At 44.9% G+C, this 27,926-nt stretch overlaps 6 protein-coding genes and 2 non-coding genes across 8 annotated transcripts; 2 read left to right on the forward strand and 6 right to left on the reverse strand.

The window, feature by feature from the left end:
- Window positions 1–7,418: 7,418 nt before the first annotated feature.
- Window positions 7,419–7,505, reverse strand: GGI43DRAFT_t32. Its single transcript has one exon. It is a non-coding gene; the product is annotated as a tRNA-Val (tRNA).
- Window positions 7,506–14,334: 6,829 nt separating this feature from the next.
- On the reverse strand, window positions 14,335–15,048 carry GGI43DRAFT_393592 (uncharacterized protein). The gene is made up of 2 exons (XM_083204686.1): window positions 14,543–15,048; window positions 14,335–14,485 (listed from the first exon to the last, which is right to left on the reverse strand). The coding sequence occupies exon 1, from the start codon at window positions 15,018–15,020 to the stop codon at window positions 14,556–14,558; it is 465 nt and encodes a 154-aa protein (XP_083065069.1). The 5' UTR covers window positions 15,021–15,048; the 3' UTR covers window positions 14,335–14,485; window positions 14,543–14,555.
- A 2,084-nt stretch (window positions 15,049–17,132) lies between these two features.
- Window positions 17,133–18,149, reverse strand: GGI43DRAFT_429601 (ankyrin repeat domain-containing protein; the record flags this gene model as incomplete). The annotated part of the gene is made up of 2 exons (XM_083209138.1): window positions 17,133–17,334; window positions 17,440–18,149. The coding sequence occupies 2 exons, from the start codon at window positions 18,147–18,149 to the stop codon at window positions 17,247–17,249; spliced, it is 798 nt and encodes a 265-aa protein (XP_083065070.1). The 3' UTR covers window positions 17,133–17,246.
- Window positions 18,150–18,779: 630 nt separating this feature from the next.
- GGI43DRAFT_379615 (uncharacterized protein) lies at window positions 18,780–19,811 on the reverse strand (the record flags this gene model as incomplete). The annotated part of the gene is made up of 1 exon (XM_083202868.1): window positions 18,780–19,811. The coding sequence occupies one exon, from the start codon at window positions 19,809–19,811 to the stop codon at window positions 18,780–18,782; it is 1,032 nt and encodes a 343-aa protein (XP_083065071.1).
- Window positions 19,812–20,816: 1,005 nt separating this feature from the next.
- On the forward strand, window positions 20,817–21,688 carry GGI43DRAFT_379616 (uncharacterized protein; the record flags this gene model as incomplete). The annotated part of the gene is made up of 2 exons (XM_083202869.1): window positions 20,817–20,937; window positions 21,111–21,688. 2 exons carry the CDS (start codon window positions 20,817–20,819, stop codon window positions 21,686–21,688), a joined length of 699 nt encoding a protein of 232 aa, XP_083065072.1.
- Window positions 21,689–23,291: 1,603 nt separating this feature from the next.
- Window positions 23,292–25,224, forward strand: GGI43DRAFT_393596 (glycoside hydrolase superfamily). The gene is made up of 2 exons (XM_083204687.1): window positions 23,292–23,430; window positions 23,528–25,224. The coding sequence occupies exons 1-2, from the start codon at window positions 23,390–23,392 to the stop codon at window positions 24,882–24,884; spliced, it is 1,398 nt and encodes a 465-aa protein (XP_083065073.1). The 5' UTR covers window positions 23,292–23,389; the 3' UTR covers window positions 24,885–25,224.
- Window positions 25,102–25,201, reverse strand: GGI43DRAFT_t31. The gene has a single exon. It is a non-coding gene; the product is annotated as a tRNA-Ile (tRNA).
- Window positions 25,225–25,356: 132 nt separating the features above from the next.
- On the reverse strand, window positions 25,357–27,547 carry GGI43DRAFT_393598 (uncharacterized protein). Its single transcript, XM_083204688.1, has 2 exons — window positions 27,507–27,547; window positions 25,357–27,456 (listed from the first exon to the last, which is right to left on the reverse strand). Exon 2 carries the CDS (start codon window positions 27,318–27,320, stop codon window positions 26,055–26,057), a length of 1,266 nt encoding a protein of 421 aa, XP_083065074.1. The 5' UTR covers window positions 27,321–27,456; window positions 27,507–27,547; the 3' UTR covers window positions 25,357–26,054.
- Between the last annotated feature and the right edge of the window lie 379 nt (window positions 27,548–27,926).

A 27,926-nucleotide genomic window follows, 5' to 3' on the forward strand; every position in this document is an offset into this window, starting at 1 on the left:
CCGGAGTACTGGAGATATTCTGGGGAAAGACCTACAGGTCTTTCGGGCGATTTCCCTTGGTTTTTTCAGGATGATTTTTACGGTTTCCTAGGCGAATATCCATGGGAGACCGCGAGGAAAATTCTAGAAATCGCCTGGAGATTTTACGGGCTGCATTTTACTCGAGGAGCTCTCCTATATTAATTCTGCATATCAATTGACACTGCAAAGAAAGAATTATGTCTATTTTCCCCGCTATCTCTGTAAATAATAAATAAATGAATCCAGTGCCTGTGAAAAGTCTGTGATTACTGGGTACCCAGTACTAACTATGAATGCACCAGTATACCCGAGTGTAGTAATCTGATAAGACAACAGCGGGGATTTCCCGTATATTGCCTAAGGAAATCCGGCTTGGGAAATTTTGTTCTATGTCTGGAGTTTTCTTGTGACTTTGCTAGGGAATCCGCCTGGTTATTACGACAGAGTGGGATTCCCTATTCTTTTGTCCGATTAGGCATCCAGTGCCCGTTCTTTACGCGGCTGGGCTCTTACTCTTGCGGGCGGGGTGATCCTTCCTGATTGTGGGCAGTTATATTCTTTGAGCGTCTGCTCTTTCCATCTTTTATTGCGGTCAGCGGTATTATCTAGGAGAGAGTACAGTCATCAGATTTATTAATTATCAAGATAAAGCTGTTGGAAATCAGTGATATCATCTAGAAGAAAGGATAGTTATTAGGTCTATTAGATAGTGCCTTATACAAAAAGAAAGCAGAAGTAATGGCTTGCATTGTATCTAATTAGACCATTAATAGTAGTATATCGTGAAGTTTTGCCTTGTGCCCATTTTGTGCGTGAAGCGGCATGGTCTTCCAAAAGATTTGTGACGTCTCTCCTCTGTTTCTCAGTTAGATGTGTCTCTATCTCTCGCTTTTCTTATTTTACATATCCTGTGTTCATTTATGTACGAGGCCAGTTTCTCTCTAGCTACCCTTCTTTGTGCCCCTACCCACCTTTGAGTCAAGATATTCTCCCCAGCTATTATACTATTCTCTACGTATATTCATCATGTCATCCAGTGGTAAGTTCTTATTTTGCAATCATTTATACTACATGTTTATTAACATGGCATTCCAGATTCATATACTTTGAAGCGGAGCAACTCCCATCCTGATTCACTTATTTCACGAGAAAATAAGCGTCAACGACAAGAGGAACTTACATCCGGCAACGAAACTCTATCTACTGCACCAACTATAATTCGGGTCGGGCCACAACCATTGCAAGCTCAAAAAGTTATTGAGACTGCTCTAATAAGAGCTGCCGAAGATCATATCAAGACCATGATTGATAAGAACCAAAGAGAGACTGATAAATCTTTGCTTAATGCAACACCAGAATCCCTTCAAGTGGATGCAAAAGCACTGCTTAAAACATTGAAAAGCTCTTTATACAAGAACAGCGAGTCAGTAACAAGAGTCTGCGACTATAGTGGAATTCAGCTGGCATGGTCAGAAGGACCCCGTCGTGTATCCTTGGAGGCTATTTATCCATACATTATAAAAGGCGACCGTATTGCATACCATGCCAACCCAAATGTATGTCTTGTCGCAGCCTCTATGAACAACGCTAGGAGAAGACGTCCTATTATTTTCCTGCCGCTTATAGCGGCATGGTTTAACAGCATGAGAGAGAGTGATCCTAAAGCTCGCCAGTCCCAGCTGACGTGGATTTATAATGCCCTTTGTAATGTTGCTACACTGGAGCATATTTTCCATCTAACACTACCACACGCTGATCAAATCAAGAAGTGGGAAAAGTGGCCACTAGAGCAACAGATGGTGGCCCTTGAGGTGATGAGGACTGGAGCTAAAAGTCCTATTGTCGACCAATGGCTATCTGGGATCACTGCCACAGAGCTCTTCCACAGCAGCAGAAAGCCTCTCGCGAAAGCATCTCGTCGAGAAATCACTGCTGGCCCTGCGATGTTGGATACACTTATAATAATTGGAGAGAAATATGGTCTTTTCCAAGAAGAATTTACCACATATCTTACAATTTCAGCCCCTGGTCGACCAGAGAGGATATTTTATCCATTTTATGTTCTATCACAGCCCCAAGCCATAGAAAATGAATGGGACTGGAATGCAGTTACTGAATTTGGCCGTCGTCTAGTACGCGCTCTGAAAGACCAATGCAATCGACATGCAGAAGCGGTAGGGCATGGGGAGTCTGATCTTAATGAGAATACTATAATCTATTGGATGTCTGCTTATTTCAGCAAGAAAATCGCTGATTATAAGAAAGCTAATCCAGCGGCGAGCGAGTTAGAAATCTTGTGGCTCTTTATGTTAGATCGGTGGGGCCTTCCTATGGTACCATGGGTACGCCATGGCTTGAGAATGTCTTTATGTAAAGGCCCTGACCATGGTATTGCAATGCTTCTTGGTTTTCTACCAACTAATGGCGAGCTGTTTAACCCGCTACAGCATATTGACCTGTCACTACAAACTGTTAAACTTGATACAGGCTTTACCAATTTTGCAATGAAGAACTATGCAGTTGCCGATTGGCACTGGATATATGCAGTCTTGCATCACATTCCGCTGCATCACTCCTTCTGGAAAGTTGATGAAAGGCTTGGAGATTCTGTTTGGAACTCATGTCAAGTTTCTGCTACTATACCTAAACTACCGCTACTAGCTTTCAACATGCCACTGGTATCAATTGAGCATTGGTTCTCCACGGATTCTATAAATATCCTTCATCAGCAATGTCTTATTTGTAATGAAGACTTCTCAAGTGTTGGTTTGCTGTTGAATCACTGCCGACAAAATCACAGTTTGCAACCTGAAGATGCATTGAACCATAAGCAAGCTCTTCCCGAGCAAGCTAGTGCTGAGGAAGCTGGTGCTGAGGAAGTGCATTGGAACAATGCATTTACCTGTCCCCATTGCAGCATACCATTTAAAAGAGCATGGAATATGAAGCAACACATTGCTATAGTTCACTCAGGGGAAAAACCGTTTTCATGTAATGAATGCGGCGAGGCTTTTGCCACAACTGGCCTGCTGCAGAGGCACAAGAAAAGAAATAATCATGTATAATGGGAGATGGGGATACTAATATTATTATATGGTTAATAGAGTAGTATATATCCATTACGCACCGACTACTTTATAGTTTTATGCCTACTATTGCTAAAATTGGTTGGTTGGTCGGGCATCTTAAAGGAAATCACAGAGAAAATCAGGTATGAAGCAAAGAATTTCCAAACTTGTATTCCCCGAAAACGCGTAAATGTCCCAACCGTAGCTAGAGAAGGAAACGATGCATTATTTTCCAGCTTGGAATTAAGACGCAACAGACTCAAGAGGAAATTCCTGGGAAATCACTCGGAAACTTTAGGGAAAAGGCTGGAAAATCCTGAGGGGGATTTCCTTGAGATTTCCCTAAAGTTTCCAAGTGATTTCCCAGGAATTTCCCCTTTAGAATTTCCGAGCCTTTTTCCTGAGATTTCCCGATGCTTTCCTAGGGACTTCCCCTTGGGGATTTCCCAGAGCTTAGTTAAGGAAATGCCAGGAAATTCTCGAGAATTTTCCCCTGTAAGAATATTGTGGCGTCCCAATAAAGTACTAATTTTAATGACCGATTCCCATTTAGATGGGTATACTTTAGGGTGCTTCAAGGACTTACTGGAGACATAATAGTGAGCAGTGGATGACAGTGGAATAAATAGTATATATCTTTATACTTATAGTCAGGTCTCTCAACTAGCAAACTTCAGCTCCCTCCTCTTCATATACACCAATTACTCAACCGACTTTATCTTCTAGGCTAACGTGACCCCAAATATCGTTCTAGAATCTATTCCTTCCAGTACACAAATAACGGTTCTACTGCAAACACCAGATTTGTGTAATGGGGAATGTCCAATGTATCACCGTTTACACGGTTCTTTTTTTTTTTTGGTCCTACTCGGCGAGTTTAGACCATTTATTAATCCTGCAATTTTTCATAAAATTATAACTACCTCTAAGGCCCAAATTGCAGCAAACATCAGTTAATAACTACACAGTTGTAAAAAGAACATTAAGCAACTCACCCTGAAATTACTCCACAACCATGAGAGACAGACATCATTATACATTAAAACATTACAAGATAAAATAGAGCTACACGTCAACAAGGCCCAGCGTCAATGTAAGAACTATATTAAGAATAAGACAAGTGAACTACGCATGGAAGAGCACCTCCACAATTATACAAGAACACTCGACAGCCAAGTCAACACGTTCTTTTCCTCCATGAAAACCGAACTGTTCAGGAAATTGCGCGAAACGACTAACTCGATGGAGGCGTTGTCGATGCGACAATAACGTGCGATTTCTGCTGCCGAGAAAACGGCTGGAGATGTCCACCATTTGAATCAAAAGGTTGTTAATTCGAGACACCCTGCTCTTCCTCCCTCCTTGATACCTACACGAGGTGGCCGCTTCATGTCCGAGAACGAAGACGTCGAATAGTCGACAACCTTATATCGACAACTTATGTCGACACATAATACTCTACAATTTGGCAGTTGACTGATCAACAAACCGACACGTCGACTACGCCATTGTCGATTAGGGGGTGTGTGGGAAGGAATCCCCAGTGGGTTAGTCATATGACACTTGGTAGGCATATATTCTTAACTAGTCTAGCTTTCTCTTATTCATTACAATACAAACAATCAAGTTATTTTCCTCTTCCAAGTTCAACATATAATACATATAATTTATATCTGTCCGCTATATGTAGTAGACGCCAGTCTCTTGGCAAAAGCCGGCAGCATAAGCATCTACTGGCGTGCTAATAGATAGATATAATCAGTAGCTATATGGCCTACAAGTCTTGATAGAATTAGGTAAATTGTGCCTTTTGGGTTTCCAGCCGCGATATATCACGGCTAACTTTCTTCGTTTCATGTCACCGCTTAAGTAACCTTTAGTGTCTGCAATAGCACAGCCCATGAATAAATCAAGCCGTCTTAATTTACATTACAAGAGTCTACCAATGGCATATATTTCAGGTTATTTAGCTAGCCGCACGACATTAAACCTTTCCAGCAAGAGTTTTCCCTTTATAGAGTTATGTTATGAGATAGAATAAATAGGCGAATGGTACTAGATCTTTTTATTAAATAGCTGAAAAAGATAACTTCAGCACATATGAATAGTAAACCGAACTCTGCAGAAATAAAGCCTTCTACCATCACTCATCTCTTCGACCTCAACCCATGAAGTGTTCAAGTTTCAACCTATCACGTATTATTTGCCACCTTACTTTATCCTTTTACGAATTTATTCAAGGGATCTGGCTTTGGATTGTGCTTCTTCTACCATGTCGCCTCGCACATGTTGTGACGATAATCGTTGGGTGGTCCACATATAAACACCCCGAAACCCTTCCAAAGGAGATAACCACATTGGTAATGTCTTAATAGTATAGCTACAAGTATGTAAACTGATGGTTATAGCAGTCACTTTCCGCGATATGGCGCCAGTGGTTTATCTAACTCAATCTATGGGAATGTTGGGCATTTCCAGGGGAGCTATTCTGCAGCTCACCCCCAGAGTGCCCATGCTTAACGAATAAGATACCATCATGGAAGCGCTGCGGGTGGTATGATCTACTCCACAATTGGCCACGGCGAGAGCCCTAAAGCAGCTCCTGACTACAGCTGCCGCTAAGTACGACACCGCCGGTTGGTCGCCAACGAACTCTCACGGCGGAAATCGTCGCCCTGTCCATGACCTCTCGCCAAACCACCACACTGACGCTCACTGACGCCCTCCTTATCAACGGCTGCGCGGCCTACAATGCCCCGGTCGAGACAACTGTCAACGGAGTCACCAAGATTACCATTCCTGTCGCTAACGTCATCCGCGGCACAGATAACAAATAAGCCAAGCAGAGTCTCCCCCAAAGGAAACCCAGGGGAATTAACAAGGAAACACGTATAAAATAACAACATATGTAGGGACAAGCCGAGGAAGGCTCCAGCATGGGAAGTCAACAGAAAACCACTCCATGAAAGAATCTCCTCTGAGCGGCCCACTAGACCGCCCCTGCTCGCCCACACTAGAAGCAAAAAAGCCAAGAAGCAGAAACGCACCGCCGGAAAAGCTCGACCTGCTTCTCTCCAGAATGCACCAGGAGATATCCTCGTTAAGCAGGATGGCTATAAGGGAAATGCCCGGGGAAGCGCGAGATTACTCCAACTCATGATGAGCATGCTTGACAAGGTGATTAACTAAGAAGCCGCCGAGTTGGACGTTCAAGAGATAAGCAACGTGCTGAACTACATGGAAGAATGAGGCAAACAAGAGACCTCAGGGAGCTAGGGCGAATAAACGCCAACCACAATAGATTAATCTTTATCACAATACACAGAACTATATTTCGCCTAGCCACAAGAGTCCATCTACTTCATTCTACCACACAAATCCTTTTCTTATGCCGAGCACTAATAATTCTTCCACTACATCTAATTGAGCAAAGCTGCGAAGCAGATTTGAGAAGGTGCTAACCGAGGAGAGATGCTTCCAGCTTTGCTCTTATTAATGGGACAAAATTCCAACGCTATCCTGAGCTTAAAAAAAATTCGACTGGCAATTTCGCAATGTAGAAAGAAACCGTGTTTTTGGTGTTTTATTATTGCGTTTTGATGTATTGCAATGGTGTTTTTGCCCCAATGTACAACAGACGTATACTTCTTGATGTCACTTCTTAATAAAGATGACTTATAGCCTCATAATGCTCTGACAAAATCTCAATATACTCAGTACTAGAGAAACCCCTATTTCTTAGCTATCAAATGAATGATATAAGTTTCATTATAGAAGAAGGTGGCTGCCAAAAGTGGGAAAATAAATAAAGCACTGGAACCTACCCAAGTAACTTGCCCGCCTGCTTGTCTGCCTACTGAGTACTCAGGTACCTAAGCGGCCTTGGTTAAATTACATGTAGGCGGCTTCGATCAAATTGGGCGGCTTCGACGATTCTGTTGACCTCGATCAAACTACGTGGCCTTGATCAAACTAAGTGGCCTTGATCAAATTAGGCGGCTTCGAACGATTCTGTTGAACTTGATCATCGGCTGACTTTGATTAAAATAGGTGGCCTCGTTCAAACAAAGTGCCCTCAATCGGTGCAGCAGCTTTGCTCACCATTATGAACGCATTGGGCGGGCATCAAGAGTTTAATTCCTTTCCCAAGTCCGGCAATAAAGTACTTTTTACTACGCCTAGCACTGAAAAAATAATTAAACTTGGATCCGTTTCTATTGCGTGTGTAGCATTGCTGTTAACGCTTTATAAATTAATTTTGCGTCTTCATTTCGCCAACAGCATCTGGGTCTCAAAGTGTCTCTAATTCATTCCAGAAATGCAAAAAATTAGTCGAACCGGGAATCGAACCCGGATCTCACGCGCACTCGTTTATTTAGTGTGAAGCGTGTGTACTAACCGCTATACGATTCGACCATTCAGAGATGATTTGATGGTGGAGAACGACATTATTATAGCTTATGAAGGATAGCTTGGTGAGATCGCGAAGAGTTTTTATGGAGTACTGTGGTACGCTACGCATGTTCCTGATAGAGCTAGCCCAATTAGGCAACACCACCTCTTGTTTGTTTGTATGCATTGAGGTCTATGGTAGCTCTAAGCTGCTGCTTCTTTTTTCCTCCTAAGCTGGATTGCAAAATCTGGCAAGTTTGGTTTTCCCTTTATATGGCTATGAGTCGATTTGACCGATTTCCCACATAAATGAAATTTGCGGAAAATAGGAATTGGACCACGAGCCCAAAACTGGCAGCTGGGTCCTGAGGCCGAGGCAGGAGCGGGCTCTGTACTCTGTACCATATCTTGTTGGTAGTGGTTATAGCGTCCTTCTGAACAGGCTCGTAGGCTCCGGCTTCGCTAGCAGTTGGTACGTAACCTCTGCCAAACCCTTCTGAAAGTTGATCCCCGGGGGTCTAACCATACCGAGGTTGCCCGCAAATTCGTTTCTGGAAGGGCTCTACGACTCTGACTTTGTTGGATAGCGTAGGGGAATAGGGGAAACCCGCCTGTAGCTGACGCAATGGTTGATGCTTCAGGGCCTGTGGCCCATGAGTGGGTTGAACGTTTGACTTGCCGGCTGCTGTAAGCTCTGCAGCAGCAGTCAGTTCAGGGGTTCCGAGCCGTGCTGTGTTCATTGGTTCAGTGGGCACATATATTTTGCTTTGGGACTTAAGGCCCTGTGGTCATCGGTTGGTTGGTTTTCTAACTTATGTATATATGTACTGTGTGCCCAGACGCAGCGGCTTGCCCAGGGGCTTCGGCCTCTGTGTCCCTCGGATAGCTGGTTTACTCATTGAGTGCTTTCGGGCCCTGAATCTTTTAGTCAGTTAGCTTGTTTAGGGGCTTCGGTCCCTGTATTCCTTCGGGGGTTGTCTCGCCGGTTGCTGTGTGCCTTGACATGACAGCTGGCTTGGGGAGTTTGCCCGGGCTTCTATACATGTAGTTGGCACGGGGTGTTATAGGGTCTCTAGTTCCTGTAACAAGTTGGCCTTTGGCTTGTCGGTCGCTAGGCTCCTCCGTCAGCTGAGTGATTCCGGCCCCCGGGGTTCCGGCGTTAGCGGGTCCGTGGGTGGGTTCTTCGGGGCCGGAAGGGCTGAGAGCCCTCGTGAAAGTTTGGGTTGTCCTCGTACGGCAGTGCTTGCTTGACGAATTTTTGGAAATCGGTATGTGCCTCCGGGCTTAGAAGGAAAGTCCTCTTGTTCATTGCTTCACAGGTTTTCTTTGAGAGAATGTGGTATGTTCCCTTGCACTGAAAAATGTGACCTGGATTCTTGGGCTGTCTGTATTATGCTGGAACAGATTGTGATAGCCCTATGTATCTCCATGGCTTGATCTTTCGGCGAGCAATCGGTGCAGCGTGGGCGGGGGAGCTGGAGTTCCTCAGGGCTATTAAGCCAAGGGAGTCTCTAGTAGTAGTAGTTATTGGTATGTTATCTTTCCACTATAATTTAGCAAGAGTAAGCTTGATTCCTGTTCATATGTAGCAGGCGCGTGAAGGTTGGCTTTCAGGTAGAGGTGAGGGGTCAGCTTATATAGCCTTCCTTCGCGAGGACGTCAGCGGCCTCGTTTCTCTCTACATTCTGGTGTCCAGGTACCTAAGGCATGAAAGTTTGGCAGCTTTTTTAAGCATTTTTCTTCACTACATCCCTAAACACTAAAAAATTATTCTGTGGTTCATCTGAGATTGCTATCAGCATGCCTGACACTACGGCCTGGTTATCCAGGAAGTAGTATGCAGCTGTGTTTCGAGAAATCTCGCAGTGCTTTGCGCTGCTGAGAGTGCGATGGTGATTTCGGTATCAAATATCTCGGCTTTAGGTTCTGTGGGTAGACTTATAGTAGGTGATGGCTCCCCACCCCGGGCCCCCCCCTTTAAGCTGGGGCCTTTCTCTAAAGAGCTTGTTTACTTTCTGTAGTGTGGTCTAAGGCAATGCGTTTCTGGGCCTTTGTGCTTTCTTTATCCCAAGGGCCTTGCGGCCGGATCCCTCGATTGCAGGGCGGAAGGTCGCGAGATCGGCCTCGGTCAGCTCCTCGCACTTTTCGGAGGTATCCAGGGGTTCCGCTGGTTATGCGGCGTGTTACTGTATAATTGATGTAAAGGCTTCGATAGCATCGGACGAGGCGCGGTATTTTGTCCTGGGCACCTTTTGAGGGGCAGAGGCGGTCTGGGTTGAGTACATACATGTATTATAGGTTCAATTATCTTGTGGTCTAACCCGCAGGGAAGTTAGTTGTTCATCTGTATGCTCGTCTTCAGGCCATTAAAGACAAGGTCTATAGCATATCCTTTATTATTTACTGTACTTATTAAACTGTACTAACCGCTATACGATTCGACCATTTCGACTTAATTGATGGTGGGGGAGAAGCTAATTTATGTATATAGACTATAGTCATGGTGGAGTAGCGAAACACCTAGGTTTGACTTCTAGCCCAACAACTTTATTCGTACTGTACATATATCGCAAATAATAACTGCTGAATATTTTTCTTCTATATTCATAATTGAAGACTTTTTAATCTCTCCCCAGAGTGTACAAATATTCACTTACCTTAGGTAAGATTTCCCATGTTATAGAACAATTGCTTATCGCCATACGCTTTGTCTAAATCCAGACAATATTCTTAGCTAAATCTACAGATGCGAGAGATCTAATGATAGTATGATATATAGATCGTTGAGAAATTTAACTTACAACGTATCATATAATTATATCAGTTTTATGCGCTGGTAAGATTCTCCCTCAAGATATAGAGATAATATCTTCTCACCCTGAATATATGAATGTCTTCCTTTGCAATTGTTCTGCAATATCCTAATAGTTTGACGGTGGGCCTGCATTAACATAGATTACCAAATTTAAGTATTTTATGGTGTAGGATGTAATCTTGTGGACAGTCAGTCTATGATCCTGCTTGACTGTGGTCTATATATATTGATTAGCCTCTTCCCCACCATCAATGAAGTCGAAATGGTCGAATCGTATAGCGGTTAGTAAATTCTTCCAAGAAGCAACAAGACGCTAGCTCGAAAATGAATTCGCCGACTTCGATGAACCCGTCATGGGCCCAGCTATCCCATCTCTAGACGCCTATTCCAAACCATACCAACCACACCAGCCAAGCGCGGCCGTCTTTTGGCAGAATTAGACGCAGAATATGAGAGAGAAACCTCAATCTCCCAGGAAGTGGCACACCGACCAGAAGATATGCCATATATCACCACTCAGATGTGGCAACGAGAGAATAATTAATTTAACCTTGCTATGCTTTACGCGGATCTACAAGCCCTTCCTCTCCCAAACACCGAAATCGCCCAAGTGTTAGGGAGATTTCACGAATCCATTATAGAAGACAGCTGAAACATTCCAGGAGACTTGGTGCACTTATCTTATAAAAAGAAAGGGAAGAGATTATATTTAAACAACTCTGCTGCATCTGGCTATAAACATTCCTTTCCCACTTCTGGCGAGGAGAGTCTCTCAATGGCATCCAGTAATTCAAACCCCTTTTCCACAGCCAGCATGGGGAAATATCTTGCTACATCCAGCGACAAGGGTATCACTGCACTCAGTGATAAGACTACACTTCCTACATCAACTATTATTCGAATCAGGCCATAGCTGTGGCAAACCCCAAAATTCATTCCAGCTGCTTCAAAGAGTAACGCTGAAGACCATATCAAATCCATTATAAGTAAAAACCAAAGGGAAACTGATTAGAAGCTGCCAAACAAAACCTCTGATATCCTGAAAGCAGATGCTAAAGATGTTTTTCGAGCCTTGAAAAGCTCTTTACATCTCACTGGCGAGGTGATATCAAGACTGTGGGATTACACTGGAATACCATTGTCGTGGTCAGAGAGACCAGGTCGCGTTTCCCTAGAAGCCACTTATCCCTACGCTATAAAGGAAGATCGCATTGCATACCATGCAATGCCAAATGTATGCTTAATTGCATCATCTATAAACAACGCCAGAAGAAGACATCCAATTATCTTCTTAGCATTAATCTTAGCATGGTTCATAAGCATGAGGGAACGTGATCAAGCTCGGTAAATATGGATATATAATGCACTTTGCAATGTGGCCAGCTTGGAACACATTTTCCACCTTACATTATCACATGCCAACCAAATTGATAAGTGGATAAAGCGGTCAACAAACCAACAAATGGAGGTTCTTGAGGTAATAAGAACTGGAACTAAGAGTCCTACTGCTGACCAGTTATTTTCTGGGCTCTCTGCTGCAGAGTTATTTCACAGCAGTAAAAAACCTCTTTCCAAAGCTTTATATTAAGAAATTATTGTTAGCCCTGTGTTATTAGATACAGTTATACTAATTAAAGAGAAATATAGCCTTTTATAAGAATTTACTATATACCTTACAATTACAGCCCCTGATTAACCAGAGAAAGTATTTTATCCATTTCACTTTTTATTATAACCTTAAGTTATAAAAAATAATTAAGACTAGAATATAACAACTGTATTTGGCTATCATTTAACTCGTGCTCTGGAAGATTAGTGTAACTAATATATAAAAGCAGCAGGGCATAGGGAGGCTAATTTTAATAAGAATATTATAGTTTATTAAATAGCTGCTTATTTTAGTAAAAAAATTGCTAATTATAAGAAAGCTAATTTAGCGGCAAATAAGTTAGAAATCTTATAGCTTTTTATATTAAATCAGTAAAGCCTTCTTATAGTACTATGGGTATGCCATGGCTTAAGAATATCTTTATGTAAAGGCCCCGACTACAGAATTGCCATGGTGCTTAACTTTCTATTAACTAATAGCGAGACATTTAACCTTTTTAAACAGGTTGATTTTTCTTTACAGATTATTAAGTTTAATTTAGGCTTTACAAATTTGGCCATGAGGAACTATGCTGCCGCTGAATCTTATAATAAATTCCCCTACACCACTACTTTTGGAGCTTTGACAAGGAGCTCGGGGATCAAGTCTGGAAGCTTCCAATATTATAACCAAGCTGCCTCAACCCTCTTTTGACATGCTACTTGTGATAATTGAGCATTGGATAAGCAAGGGCTCTGATATAAATATCTTTCTTCAACATGTCTTATTTGTAAAGAAAGCTTTTCGAGTATTGGTCTATTATTACGCCACTGCTGAGAAAACCATAGCATCAATTCTAGAAAAAATCCAGTCAATGAATACGAGAAACCAATACTGAGCATGCTAATACTGTGTAAGCTGATATTAAACAACTTTTTGCCCATAATCTTCATTGGAAAAACTACAACGTTTGTCCCGAATGCGGCACTGAATTCAGAAGAGCATGGAATCTCAAATAGCACATTGCTATAGTCCATTTAGGGGAAAGCCCATTTACATGTAATCAACGAGAATTGGCTTGGCTCAGGCTCTTGTAGAATACCCTTTACCACATCTACCACATCTACTACATCTACTACATCTACTACATCTACTACATCTACTACATCTACTACATCTACTACATCTACTACATCTACTACATCTACTACATCTACTAACTAATACATTAGATTTCACTACTTCTATATCACGGAAACGTTATATTCATTTCTACTATGAATTACGTGATCATGAAACAGATAAATCAAAACACTTCAAAGGCATATGACACCATATGCTCTGCGGCAACTCAAGTACTGTTATTCCTTGCTGTTTATGCATTTCAGTCTGTAATTTTCATTATCTGCTCTTGATCTGGGCATAGGGTCATGTATGGCTTTGTATTAAGCAGCATTCTTGGTATAGCTTTCCTTTGACTAATTCCTTAACGGAGTGGCGCTGTTGATGTAAAAAATATGATTGATGCCCATGAGAAAATGTTACATATGCTCTTCTTTCATGATACATACAAGTTCTAAACAAATGATATGGCGCTTGGAACCAAAACGGGCTATATCAGCAGCAATCTTTACGATCTCTAATACCGCGCAAATAAAATGAAGTTTTAATAGATCCTGTTATTAATCCTGTTATTAATCCAGTTATTAATCCACTCACCATGTTTGGCAACGTATGCATATTTTAATTTTATGTCGGCCAGGGGCCTAAAATTCTTTGTTATTGGTCTCCGAGACATTGAAAAGTTTCTATGAGGAAAGGTAAAAAGTAATATTGATGTACATAAATGGCAATGATAATGGGCATTATCTTTCTTAGCAGGTATAAAGCCCTCACACAAGGTATCCGTGTCTTTGGAAACAATGGAGAAAATGGACGTTAGCCAATAGAAGTAATGAATCTGGTTGTACTATCAAGCCCAATACATAACCTATTGGGGTCTTGGCTTGGACATTAAACAAAAATATTGTGGCCCATTTTTAAGGTGTAAAGGGAGCTTCATTAGCTGCATTCAGCGGTATGCAGGCTGCAAGAAGTTTGTCTTGATACACACTCCTAATCAATAAGACATAAGCCGCAGAATTGGAGTATGAATTAGGTAGAAGCGGACACTAGGGCACGCTCCGGCCTACTTAAAAGGATTCGCCATCAGCATATTAAAGCATAGGCGCATCTTGGCAAGACGTTGCGGTAGGTATGCGTGTCGCGGCCCTTATTGAGAACACGTTAATCTGCTAAAATGGGCCGGAAATGGACATAGGTGCGTCGCAGATGATTTGATATGTAGCTGATTACTGTGATGCTAGCAACACACTTACTGGAATGAATGGTACCACAGCCATTTAATTCGTTTAAGAAAGCGCGATACCTGATAGAAGCCACGATAGAAATATCATAATGCCATTTGTATTGAAAAAGGAGAAGAGAAAAGAATAAGCTACCCACTATCATGTTGGCTTATCTACAGTTTCTGCTTGTGATTGCTTATCTTCTGATCCCCCCATGTGGTCATTATTTTCTCCCAAGTTTTGGCCATTTAGTCTGTGTTTAATTGGTTAGCATCTAAAATGCTCAAGATCAATCGTATGATACACTTACCTCATCTATAAATCTAGTATTCTAGTAAAAGCGTAACTTTGCTAGTTTTACTCTCTTCTGGTTCTGCGATGTCTATCTCACCATGGAACCTGTATTGTACGTTAAGCATCATGATGGACTCGTCGTGGTTGTACACAAGACAGTTGTCAGTCTTTCTCAATTCGACTGTCTTTGAATCTCCCTTCTTGATATCTATGGGCTCCTGATGTTCAACTTGATCACCTATAATGAGGATGAGTTTGAGCAGTGTGTCATCGCCATCGCCCGTGGAAGCGTTGGTGAACGTAAATTTCCACGGCATGTTGAAATCTGCAAATAGATGATCAAAGAGTCTGATTAGATTGGTCACATGAATGGACAGTGAGATAGTAAAATGAAAGTTAGCTAACCAAATATGTAAAATAACCGAATGTTGAAATGGTAATGAAAAAGAGGATAGAGAAGCAGAGTATTTTGCTGGGTGGAAGACAATCCACATGATATTTATCGTTTTTGCCTCAATTAGTAGTCGCCACTGAATCAAAGCACCCCCTTTTTCATCCCTTGAGCCTCGAATCGTGACTGGGCATAAGCTCCGAGGTTATGGAGGCATCACAACCTGGTCCATGGGATCAGGATGGAGGTGGGCTTGGCTTGGCCGAGACATATGACGTGGAGCAAGACCAAGATGATACCCGGTATCCAATCAACCAGGCCCGCGACCCGAACACACACCTTTCTAGATTACACCAACACCATTCCGGGAACAAATCTTACAAGGTCTGAGTTCTTAGTGTGATGTTTTATCTAAGAGATCTCCGGCTGCATATTCGACTATTGGAACATACCATTCACGTCACTCGTTTAGGTAGTCTAGACAGCTAGTCGCCTTCCCGACGCTCAGCCAACATAAGGCTATACCACTTCGTCATAGCTGATTCGTTACAGGAGAAAAATAACGTGCGTGAAGTTATCGACCCTACGTGGCAGCCAGTAAGGCCTGGATATCTCGACGGAAGAGTTTAGACCACTCTGACTGCCTGAGTTGGATCTGACCGATGTTTCAGTTTGTATCGTCCCTTGCATCATTTGTGGGGAAGTGACTGCAAGGGGCGAATGACTACCATCGAGACGAAACATACAAAGATGTCTGGGAAGAAACAGGAGAAGACCCACGATAGTAGCTGTAAAATAAAAAAGACGTATTAATGGTTTGATATTAATACTATGAAATGTGTGAAAGGAATATCTGATTCTGTATGGCTGGCCCCGCAAGAATAATTTAGATTGCGTAGCCGTAGATGAATTTGGACATATGACTCTTTACCTTTTATTTTTTTAAATTTTTTTTTTATAATTCATAGATTGCTAATAACATTAAATATCAAAATTGAAAACATAAACATATGCGACAGTACATGCATCTGTCTGACAATACAATATATGCATCCGTCTGACAGCACATGAGTCTATCTGACAACACATGCACCTCGTGCGTGCAGTCTCAAGTTAATAGCCGTACTATCGTAAGTAGTGCGTAGGGTGGTCAGACAGCCCACTAGAGCTGAAGCTATCTAGATGAATTAAATGAGGCAGTGGCAGAAACATTAGGTTATGGTGGCGCCCAGACCTATCATGGCATCTGGGGACATATTGCGATTTCACACTACCGTTACTCGTAGCTGAAGAAGAGATCGCATGTGAATATGTTGTAAGAGGAGGATCATCAAGAGAGTTTTTAAAAGAAACCATGGCCCTTGGAAACTGCGATTGCCTGCCTGGTTCTTATTTGGTGTAGTTTTCTGACGGCTTGGCATGCCGTCAAAGCGACCTCTCTGATTTCTTGGCATAGAATTTGTCTCGTCTATAACATCGTCGTTTTATAGCTCTAAAAATGTAACTACGCGGGTTAGCTGGCTTCTTTCTAAACGGGATCATGTTTGGTGAACGCGACAACCTGGCGGTCTTTGTTCCTCACCTGGCTCCTCGCCCAGCTTTATTAGTAAGGGTGGTAGCGGTGGAGGTAGTAACATTAGTAGGGAAAGCATATCAATTATACGTGTAATTCGTGTTACGAGGACGACAATATTCACTATCACTGTATCTACGATTCGAGGAGCCTTGGCCATTGCAAGCGTTAGCCTCGCTCGTGCCTGGAGGGAGAGTAGAGGAGAGGGGAGGAGGGGAGTTACCGATCTCCGACTACAATCTGAACTATATCTCTGCGCAGTCCATATTCGATGTTTATTCTGCGAGCAAATTTTACATGGACGGCGAAGCTTCTCCTACGCCAGCTGCGTGGAGCTATATCCCGCACAGCATATCTTTCTTTACACCGCTCATGTCTGGGCCGACGCTCATCCGACGTGAGTGGCAGTGACCTTTGTTTCGGATTGGGCCACAAGAGAGAGATTATCCTTGGCTGCTTGAATCGAATTCATGTCTAGGTCCTGCAATAGCCATACGGCGATACAAAGGCTTGAGCTAGAGTCTATTCAGCGGCCTCAGAGGCGTACGGTTGATTGTCGATAAGAGTTGTTCCACTCAGATAAACTTGCATTACCGTCTAAAGGTTTGTCTTCAATATGCATCCATTCATCATCACTGTGTTATAAATCGCGACATGCTGATACTAAAAACATTTATCCATGTCACTAAAGCAGATATCGTCTTCAGCTGCCATCTGTAGTAAAAGGCCGAAAGCCTCATAAATCTCAAAAGTTTATCAAGTTGTGTTCATGTTATTATGCTGTCGTTCCTGCCACACTCGGACAGCCTCCAGAAAGCATGTGTTGGATGTCTGCTCAAGTGGACTTGGATATTCAATGCCGTGCCCCTTATATTCACCTAAATAACCATCCTTTAGAACAGAAGCACGGTTTGGATCTGCACCGCGGTCCAGCAAGAACCAGATTTACTCTCTCACATCTTTATTCTTGTTGTTGCACGAAGATACCCTATCTAATGGTGTAGCACCACTTTTGCCTGCCCGCCACCATTCTGCGTTTACGTCGATCCCAGATTCATCTACAGGATATAGTATCATGGCCATGCGCTCATTAAATCGGGGGTCGGTAGCAGAGGGGCTGCTGGAGCTATTGAGGGTTGGTGCGTATTTAACGGCGCTCTCAACGGCGGCATGTAGTACGCCTCGGTGAAAAGGTGCACCTTTCTCTCCAAGTAGTTTAAATGTCGGGACTGAAGCTCTACCTGCAGCACTCTCAAGCAGAGATATGCGTGGGGTTTGGTCTATGTCGTTGGCATCTCGTGGAGGAGTGTCACCAGGCAAATATACCCTGGCTCCGTGGTCAAGGCACCACTCAACAAGGTCAGGATACTCCACCACACACCACAGCAATGGCAAACTTATGCGATCACGACGGGCATCAATATCCCAGCCGTGAGCGACGAGCATTTTAATCGCCTCAAGCGAAGGCCTAGCTATCGGCTCATCGTCACTGAAGAGCCATACGGGATTTATTATATTAACGTCCGCGCCATTATCAAGTAGGTAGAACATAACCTTGAGTGCGGAATTCTTGAGGGAATTCCTGAGGCTGGTCCGGATGACCTCTTGAACTGTGTTACGTGATTCTTGGTTAGATGCCAGTGAGAGGGCTCGCGCCATCATGGCCACATCGGCAGTCCTGCAAGCTGCGGAGTCTATCCGCCTAGGTGGCAATGTCTGTACCGGTTGATCCTGGTTTGTATGCTCCATTGAACCTCAGAGAGAATAAGATTTTATGTGACTTGTGTGCTCTTGGAGATGGGAGATATTATGGAAGAGTAATGCTTGAAGGATTGAGTGAGGGGTGGTAGTTTCGCGATTAGGTAAGTTCTGCTGCTTCCCATCCTCTGCAAAACCAAGACCAAATCCATCAACTACATGTATATATATCGTCGGTAGTGGTACAGACAATCACAACTTACCAACCACAATAAATTAGAGACGTAGGTTAGATAGCATTTTGGAGTCAAGTACAATACTAGACCCTTAATCTACCATCTATTTTATTCTATCATCTTACTGCCCAGGCATTTAACGATTCCGTAACCATACTCTCCGTGGTAAATCTGAAGAACAGTACGTGTATGTAGCGTTGGGCACGAATGAAACTGTTATATGTCTCTTTCATAGCATTCTATTTCACCCTTTTATAGAATACTAACTGTGAGATAATAATTGTAACGCCATTTCTCCCTGTTATTGCAGAGCGTATCGCATTCAGCCGCTATCTGCAGTAAAAGGCAAAAAGCCTTATAAAATCTCACAGGTCGTGTTATTACGCTGTCGATCCTGCCACTCTTGAACAGCCTCTAGAAAGCGCGTGTTGGAGATCAGCCGAGCTTCCTCGAGTGGATTTGGATGTCGAATGTCCCCCCTAGTAGGATCCTTTAGAATAGAAACATGGTTTAGATCTGCACCGCGATCCAGCAAGAACCAGATTAACTCTCTCGCATCCTTCCCATTCTTGTAAGAAGACACTATATCCAATGGTGTAGCGCCATATTTGCCTAGCCGCCACTCTTCCGAGTTTACATCAAGCCCAGCCTCGTCTACGAGGTATCGTATCATGGCCATGCGCTCATTGAACCAGACATTGCTGGTAGAAGGGCTGGTAGAAGGGCTGGTAGAGCCATGAAAAGGCGGCGCACTTGTAACAGCTCTCTCAACGGCCCCATGTAGTATACGTTGATGGAAAGGTGCGCCTTTCTCTCGTAGTAATCTAAACGTCGCTACCGAAGCCCGCTTTGCAGCATGCTCAAGGAGCGACTGACTCCAGTAATGTCCTAAGCGGTTGGCATCCCGTGAAGGATCGTCGCTAGGTGGATATACTACTATAGCTCCTTGATCAAGGCACCACGTAACAAGGTCGGGATATTCCACCAAGTACCATAGCAATGGCCAAGCTTCAGCATCTTCCCGGGCGTTAATATCCCAGCCATGGGCAATGAGCATCTCAAGCGCCTCAAGCGAAGGCTTGACAAGTGGATCTTCGTCATTGACGACCCACGAGGGGTCTATTATACTGATGTCCGCGCCATGATCGAGCAGGTAGGACAGAACCTTGAGTGCAGATCTCTTGAGAGAGTTTCTGAGGCCAGATCTGAAGACATCTTGAACTGTGTTACGTGATTCCGGCTTAGATGCCAGTGAGAGCGCTTCCACTATCAGGGACACATCGTCATTCTTGGAAGCTTTGGAGGCCACCAACCTCACAGGGAAGATGGCTGGATTGTCAACAGTTGGTAGCCTCTGCGGTGTTTGATCCTGGTTTGTATGCTCCATAGAATCTCAGAGGGAATGAAAAATTATGTAGTTTACGGGGTTTTGAGGACGGGAAACATTGTGGAGGAATAAACCTTAAGGATTGAGTGAGGGGTGCCTGTGGGATGATAAAGCGAAAGGCGAGTTAGTGGCATGCATGCTTGTGTTGGCTCTAAAAAAAATTGTGCGTTTGTGCGTGTGTGCAAGCCTAGACTCGACTTTCATTGACAGCGCAATCTTCGTGACGCAAATCTCTTATACAAGTGTGTTTATACACGGAATAAAGGTGGTAGAGATTTACTATGATGGGTGGCAGTTGAAAGGAACATTTGAGCACATAAACATGTGAGTACGTGAATACATGTACTTTTGGCCGTCTTAATCAGCAGATCTTGGCTGTTGCCATTGAAGCATTTAGCTTTTAGCTATCAGAGCTGATGCACTAAATGCAGTTTCTTACCACAGCGGGCTGCTTTACCTCGCATTATAAGCAGTGCTTTGAACGAGCAAAAGAGCCCATCACAGACTGCTCTGTTGCCTGTTAGTGCCATCAAGAAGAATGTGAAAACAGCTTCAACTGCGTCAAGACACAGCGACGGCCCCATCGTCAATGGCGGGGGAAATGCCAACTCGACGTTCCAGTGGAGCCCCAAACTGGATCCGCCCCCAGTTTCTAGAAAGTTACAGCACGCGCAACGACCGCAGTGGAACGATCCAGCACCATCCAAGGCGCCCACCCCCCAAGCTGTTAGCGCACAACAACGCCTAAGCCCCTCCAGATGGCACCAGACTTCCGTCATCCATCCATGCACCCTCTTTCTTGGCCTGTGCTGCCGCAGCCTTGTTTTGTTTCCATATTTATTTATTTATTCTGCAACCCATTTCGCGATCGACGACACCGCCAAATCCTCTCAATTAGCTTCACCTCTGTCTCACTCGGTACTTTTGACAACCGGCTCTTGGTCTTTGCGAGGAGCATTCGTCTCTTTGTCTTCTGCTTCTGCTTCTTCTGCTGCTACAGGCATCATGAGCGGGTCGCGGCCACTGCGGGGCGGGTGCCAATGCGGCCGAAATCGTTACATCATCGCCATCCCAGAGGACGGCATCAAGGACGCTCAGGTCCTGTTCAATACCGAGCCTCAACACCGTAAGAGAATTTCCAGTTTCCTTTATGAGTAGTCGTGAGCGTAAAGAAGCCAATTGCATGGGTTTATGGATTGCCTCGTCCCCCCTTGGCAATTTTTGTTTTTGCCTTTTCTTTGGGCTGTTGTTTTTGTTTTGATGCTTTTGGCCCCCAGCTAACGGCATTTGGTGCAACAGAGATTCCTCTCGCGACACCCCTGGCAGCTTATATTCGTGTCCCGCTCTCATGGTATCACAGCACCACATATGCCTTTTTTCCAGATGAGACGCATTCCATGATCCGTAGAGTCTACACACATCCAAGCCAAGATTATTCCAAACGGCACTTTTGTGGTTTCTGCGGCACGCCCTTATCGTATTGGTCCGAGGAGCCTCGGAGTGAGGCCGAGTTTATCAATCTCACCCTCGGCAGTTTGCTTCGGGAAGACATTCGAGACCTGGAAGACATTGGCTTGATCCATGAAGACGGCGATGAAGATGCGCCGTCCAGGAGCGAGGCTGCGCCGGCGGCGACACCGACGAAAAGGACAGCTCTTCAACAATCGTTTGGCGTTCCCTGGTTCGACGGGCTAATCGAGGGTTCTCGGCTAGGTAACATGCGCCGGAGCTACGGCACTAAGAGATCGCGCGACGGGCAGACGAGCATCGAATGGGACATTGTCGAGTTTTCGGAGAATGGCGGCGGAGAAACGGGCGAGGGCGACGCTGCGTTGACGCAACTTGGCAAGAGGAAGCTGAGAGAGCATGAATCTTGATGATGACAATGGAATGGAGACGTAACTGCAGGCTGGTGGCTTTGCCGGATATTGATGCGGATGCATGCGTGTAAATGGATGCGTACAGCAGCGAGGAAATAAGTAATCGGTTTCTTTTTTGGGGTTGCTCTGTAGCCTATATGTTAGTAGGCGCATAAGAAGGGTATGGTCTGTACATGTAATGCTGCTCTTTTTTTTTTTCTGTCTTTCTGTTTATTAAAAAAATATAAAATGATTCTTTCATGGTGTTTCTCATCTCTAGAATGGCGTTTCGTACCGTGAGTCAATCGTGGGTTGAAGCTACATGTACACTGCAGAGCAATGGAGAACAAGCACGTATGTAGCATTGGGCGATAGCTTCGCTTGCTTATACTCCGTCTGGTGCCTGAATTGCATGCAAGGGTCCTTTTAGCAGTACCCGCAAACCAGCAACATCTGCCTATGCAGACGGTTCGCTAGTGCAGATGCACAATTTCGGAGAGTAATGCTGGCAGATAGATTGTTATGCTCCGTGCCAGCGGTAAAAAATCCCAGTAGTATTGCTGTTTATTATATTAGTTGCATTGCTCGCCTCATGTTCCGCCGCCGCAGTCCCCACGTGTTCTCGGCTGAATCTAGCCGTGGGTTTCAACGCCAGTGAAACCATCGTCTTTTCTTCCGACCATCGAATCAAGTGACTCGGCCTTCTGCCGGCGCAAAACATCAATATGTTATCTGTCCACTTCCACTGCTCCTCCTCCTTACTGCTGCTGCTACTGCTGCTGCTACTCGCAGATCTGCTGCCCAATACGTACTAAGTGCTCAAGTGCCTGTAACGTGACAACTGCTTATACACATCACAATTTGCACCTGTTCTTGTACTTGTCCAAGAGCAGTATGCACCTCTTCGCCTCAAGATTCCCTCCAGTTGAACCCACCACCCTTCAATTAGCAGCCCATCTCTCGGCCCGCTTGACGGCACTGGCCTCATGATTCGGACAATCACGTATAGGCTAAGCTGCTTGGGGCCGCCCGGATCGCCATCCTCCGCCAGTATGGCTCCCATTGAGGGCCGCTAACCTTACCTTGTGACTATCTGTCGGTCAAGACGGTTGGCCGGGGAGGATTCTCAACGGATGAGCAGACAGCTGTGAGAGGGGAAGTGTGGTTTTCGGTTTCCCCGTCAATTACTTTTCTGGGAGTCGTCCTCGCTCTACCATGTCCTCCCTAATACCGCTCCTATCTAGCTCGACCACGATACGGAGTACTGTCGCTAGATTTGCACGTATGGAGTGCATGATACTAGCACTACTACTCCATAGTTCGGGGTACGGGGTAGAAGGCCCTATTATCTTAGCCTCCAAGCATGGGTTAGCCGTACTATTAGTAGCATTTTTCTTGGGTAAAATGGGTAACCCAACGATAGCTTGGCTAAATGCGCAGGTACCCATGGCAGGGCACCATCATTATCCGGGAAAATGCGCCTCTGGCGCCATGCATGGGCCGTGAGCGTATTTTGTATTTCTCCATGTTTATTTTCCGAATCTTAGGCTGGATGGGAGGGGCAATTATATATATCCAGGCCGTTGAGGCTAATTCCCACCCGTCTCGTTAGCTGAAAGAGCATGCATTGCATGATCTATTAAGTGGTTGTGCATCTGTTTCTAAACAGACCTTTTTTTCATTCGTATTCTTGGAAGAAGAAAGTAATATCTTGCAAATATGTTGCCCAAGGACTTTCAGTGGGGCTTTGCTACGGCTGCGTAAGTTTCTTTCATGTTTAAATCAACATCAAACAACACCACAACCTGGCGTTATTACTCTTTTCTGCGCTTAGTCACTTACACCTCATATCTATAGCTACCAAATCGAAGGCGCCATCGAAAAAGACGGCCGCGGTCCCAGCATCTGGGACACCTTCTGCGCCATCCCCGGCAAGATTGCTGATGGCTCATCCGGCGTTACGGCCTGCGACTCGTACAACCGCACGGCCGAGGATATTGCGCTTCTGAAATCACTTGGAGCCAAATCCTACCGCTTCTCCATCTCTTGGTCTCGAATCATCCCCAAGGGCGGCCGCGACGATCCCATCAACAAGGCTGGAATCAACCACTATGCGCAGTTTGTCGACGACCTGCTGGAGGCGGGCATCACCCCTTTTATTACGCTTTTCCATTGGGATCTGCCTGAGGAGCTGCATCAGCGATATGGCGGCTTGTTGAACCGCGAGGAGTTCCCTCTGGACTTTGAAAACTACGCTCGCATCATGTTCCAGTCACTACCCAAAGTCAAGAACTGGATTACTTTCAATGAGCCCCTTTGCTCCGCCATCCCAGGTTACGGCTCGGGAACTTTTGCTCCAGGACGTCAGAGCACTTCAGAGCCCTGGACTGTTGGTCACAACATCCTGGTTGCCCACGGCCGCGCCGTAAAGGCCTACCGAGAGGAGTTCAAGACTACCGATGAAAGCCAGATTGGCATTGTTCTCAACGGCGACTTTACTTATCCCTGGGACTCTTCAGACCCAGCCGATAGGGAGGCTGCTGAGCGCAGATTGGAATTTTTCACGGCATGGTTTGCCGACCCCATCTACCTGGGAGATTATCCTGCATCCATGCGCAGACAGCTTGGAGATAGACTGCCAACGTTTACAGCCGAAGAGAAGGCCTTTGTTCTGGGCTCCAACGATTTCTACGGCATGAACCACTACACATCCAACTACATCCGCCACCGCACCTCGCCCGCCACCGCTGACGACACCGTGGGCAACGTCGACTGCTTGTTCTACAACAAGCAGGGTCAGTGCATCGGCCCAGAGACGCAATCCCCATGGCTGCGCCCTTGCCCGACCGGCTTCCGCGATTTCCTCGTCTGGATCAGCAAGCGATACAACTACCCTCGAATTTACGTGACGGAGAACGGCACTAGCATCAAGGGAGAAAACGATTTGCCCAAGGAGAAGATTCTGGAGGATGAATTCCGAGTCAAGTACTACAGCGACTACATCCAAGCCATGGTTACAGCCGTGACGCTGGACGGCGTGAATGTAAAGGGATATTTCGCCTGGTCGCTGATGGACAACTTTGAGTGGGCAGATGGCTACGTGACGAGGTTTGGAGTGACGTATGTTGATTATGAGAATGGGCAGCAGAGGTTCCCCAAGAAGAGTGCAAAGAGCTTGAAGCCTTTGTTTGATGAGCTGATTGCCAAAGAGTAAAAAACCAAAGAAAAAAGGAATATTACATACTATATATACTTTCTCTCTCTCCTTTTGATTGATATTTTGTCAAGAGAAGAAGCAGTACAACACTATCTTAAAGTAGCCAGCGAGATGAGAATGCACATACGCAAAGACAGTTTATGATTGATTACATGACTAGGAAATGAAATGAAATAACAAAAAAAAATTAAAAATAACAAAAAAAATTCAATTTTGCTCACGGCAGGGCTTGAACCTGCGGCCTCCGCATTACCAAGATTTCAACCAAAGTCGAATTATTAGTACGAAGCTCTAACCAACTGAGCTACGCGAGCTGACTAATCAACGTTCAAGTGTCCTAAGAGCCACTTGGTGAGAGCCGTTGTTGAATTAGGCTGATCCAATTCTACTATATAAAAGTCATTCACAATATGAAGGGAAACTCTCGCTCTACCGTTTTATATTGCAAGCCAAACCATGAGCCGCATCTTCGAAAACAAAAAAAAAAAAAAAAAAAAAACCCAAAGCATATGCTTCCAATCCTTAAGCCCTAGACATCTAAGTATGGCAGACTTCGCTCATTAAACAACGTCGTACACGAGCAGTCGGAATTACGATGGAAGCTCCGCGAAACATTCTAAGAACTGCAGCATTCGTAGGCCTGTCCCATTACTGACATGCATGGGTTCTTCAACTATAATAACCTCTTGCTTAAGCTCTGTGTTTTGAACAGTCTCGGGTGTGGGATTCCGAACGCCTGTTGACACAGCTCTTCTTCGTTGGCTATTAATTCATGAAGCCTTATACCATCCATGGCTTCAAACTTCGCAAAGGTTCACATAGACCCACTCAACCATCCGTCCATGATGAACGCTATCAGACTCGCCGCTTTCAACGGACATAAAAACGCCCTCCAGGGACTGATGCTTGGCAACAGGGACGCGATGAATAAAGTAGATGAAGATAGCATGAATGCACTGCATTTGGCATCTTAAAGGGGATATTTCGAGATCGTGCAGATGCTATTCCGCAAAGGAGCGGATGTAAATACTCAGGGTGGATACTATGGGAACGCTCTTCAAGCTGTTTCTATGGAAGGATATATCGACGTTGTGCAGACGTTGCTACGCAAAGTTAGCCTGCCCATCTCTTCCCGTGGTCGGCTTGTCATCCAGAAACCACATCCTGTTATGATCTCTGGAAAAAAGGAGCCTTGTTGGTGCACTTGATACCCCTAGACGTGAATGGCGTTTCCGGCACCTCACGGGGCTGGTTTGAAGGGTTGTAGAAGCAAACCTCCCTCAAATGCGGGAACCGCTCCGGAGCCATCTCTGCCAGGCGATTTATGTCCTCGGCAATATCTTCATGGGGATCAAGCAACGTGAAGCTGCGTACACTCCCCGGCAAGGCATTGATCAGGACGTTTCCGTCTGTCGGTTCATTTACCACGGCCAAAGCCAGTGCAGAAATTTCCAATGTTTGCAGAGCTTTCAGGCTGGCAAGACTGGGGATGGTGTCCCGCTCATCCGGCTCCTCCATGTAGACTGATAGTTGTAGGTCTAAAGAAAGATGCTTGAGGGTACTCCTTCGCTTGCTTACAGCTTCGAAGATCTGTCTGGGTGATGCTTCGTGTTCGAAATTGACGGATGCGCCGCCAGAACTATACGAGAAGCTTTCCAACTTGGGGAAGCCGTCGATGAGAAGCTTGAAACTCTCGTTGGTCAGTAAGCTATATGAAAGGGCCAGAGTCGTCAAATTTTCATGCGAAACCCCGCTTTCAACATCGCTGACCGCGTGACACTTGAGTGTTTGCAATGCCGGGGCCGCTTGAAGCATGCACTGGAAGCGGGACAAAATCAGCCCGTTTTCAGTGTCGCCGTGCTCTAGATATAGCTCTCTGAGGCAAGGCAGCGATCCGGGCTTGAACATTGGGAGTTCCCAGTAGTAGGGACGAACGAGAAGCCTCTTGACATTAGAGACTAGGGCAATTGCTAGCCCGGCGAAGACGTTATGCCTTGGAAAGTCGTTGACGTCGTCCCGCAACATGGGCGGCTGCTGCGTCTCAGTCTGGAAATTCTTCGCCAGCAATTCAGTCATCATGGACTGTTCGTGTGCTGAAAGAATCTCATCCAGATTCTCTTCGGGGCTTATGTCGCGTCCCTCTATCTCCATTTCAACCACGGCGCGAGCAAGGTCCGGCCGTGCATTCAAAGTGTTTATGAGAGAGATAGACGTTAGTTCAGAATCAAATACACTGTGGAATAGTATCGGTTGTAAAATTTCTCGCAGGTGTTTACAGGTTCTTGCGAGCCGAGATAGGGCAGCAAGTTCTCGTGCATGACTGGTAATGTCCAGACGATCTTGACCATTTTCAGGTGAGTCTGGAGAGCGCGGAGACAGTTGCCGTCCGATATGGGAGAGGATTTCGATCGGCAGTTCAGTTAAAGACGTCATGCTGAGTTATTGATCATGAATTCAAATGCCAGCCTTTCTACTCAAATAGATGCCAGGCGGAAAAGAATTCCAGGTGCAGAAGCGTGAATGCCTAGGCACCTCCACGCACGTGGCTGAGTGACATGAAACTATCAGACTAGAGAATCAGACCCCTGTATGCGATGAAGAAAGCGGGTCTAAGCTCACTAGCTGTATGCCTCCAATCCTTTAGCTTTAGTCGTCCAAATATGGCATTTACCTATTACAGAAGATCGACGGAAGCTTGAAGCTTCTCTTGGGATTGAGGCTCATCCGGCATTTAGCCGTTATAACTCTCACCCGCGCTCTCCCGTCATTGAAAATTCTCTGCACGACCGTATAACGAGGTTTGATCTTGAAGCGGCTGTAAATAACGTCCCCGCGTTGAAAAAGGTACCGCGTAGCTACCTATTGGTCGACAGCTTCAACTAGAAGACATTCTCAGAACTAACGTTCGAGCTCTTCCAAAGAATCACGCTGCATCTTTGTCCAGGTCACACTCCTTGCGGGATTACTATGGAACCTGAGCTTGAGGTAACGAGATCAGTAATACTGACGGGCGATGCGTTTCACGTTCTTATTCATTAA

This window comes from Trichoderma evansii (genome assembly GCF_050947405.1).
Source record: "Trichoderma evansii strain SZMC 28006 chromosome Unknown GGI43scaffold_2, whole genome shotgun sequence".
In the NCBI taxonomy this organism is placed as follows: domain Eukaryota; kingdom Fungi; phylum Ascomycota; class Sordariomycetes; order Hypocreales; family Hypocreaceae; genus Trichoderma; species Trichoderma evansii.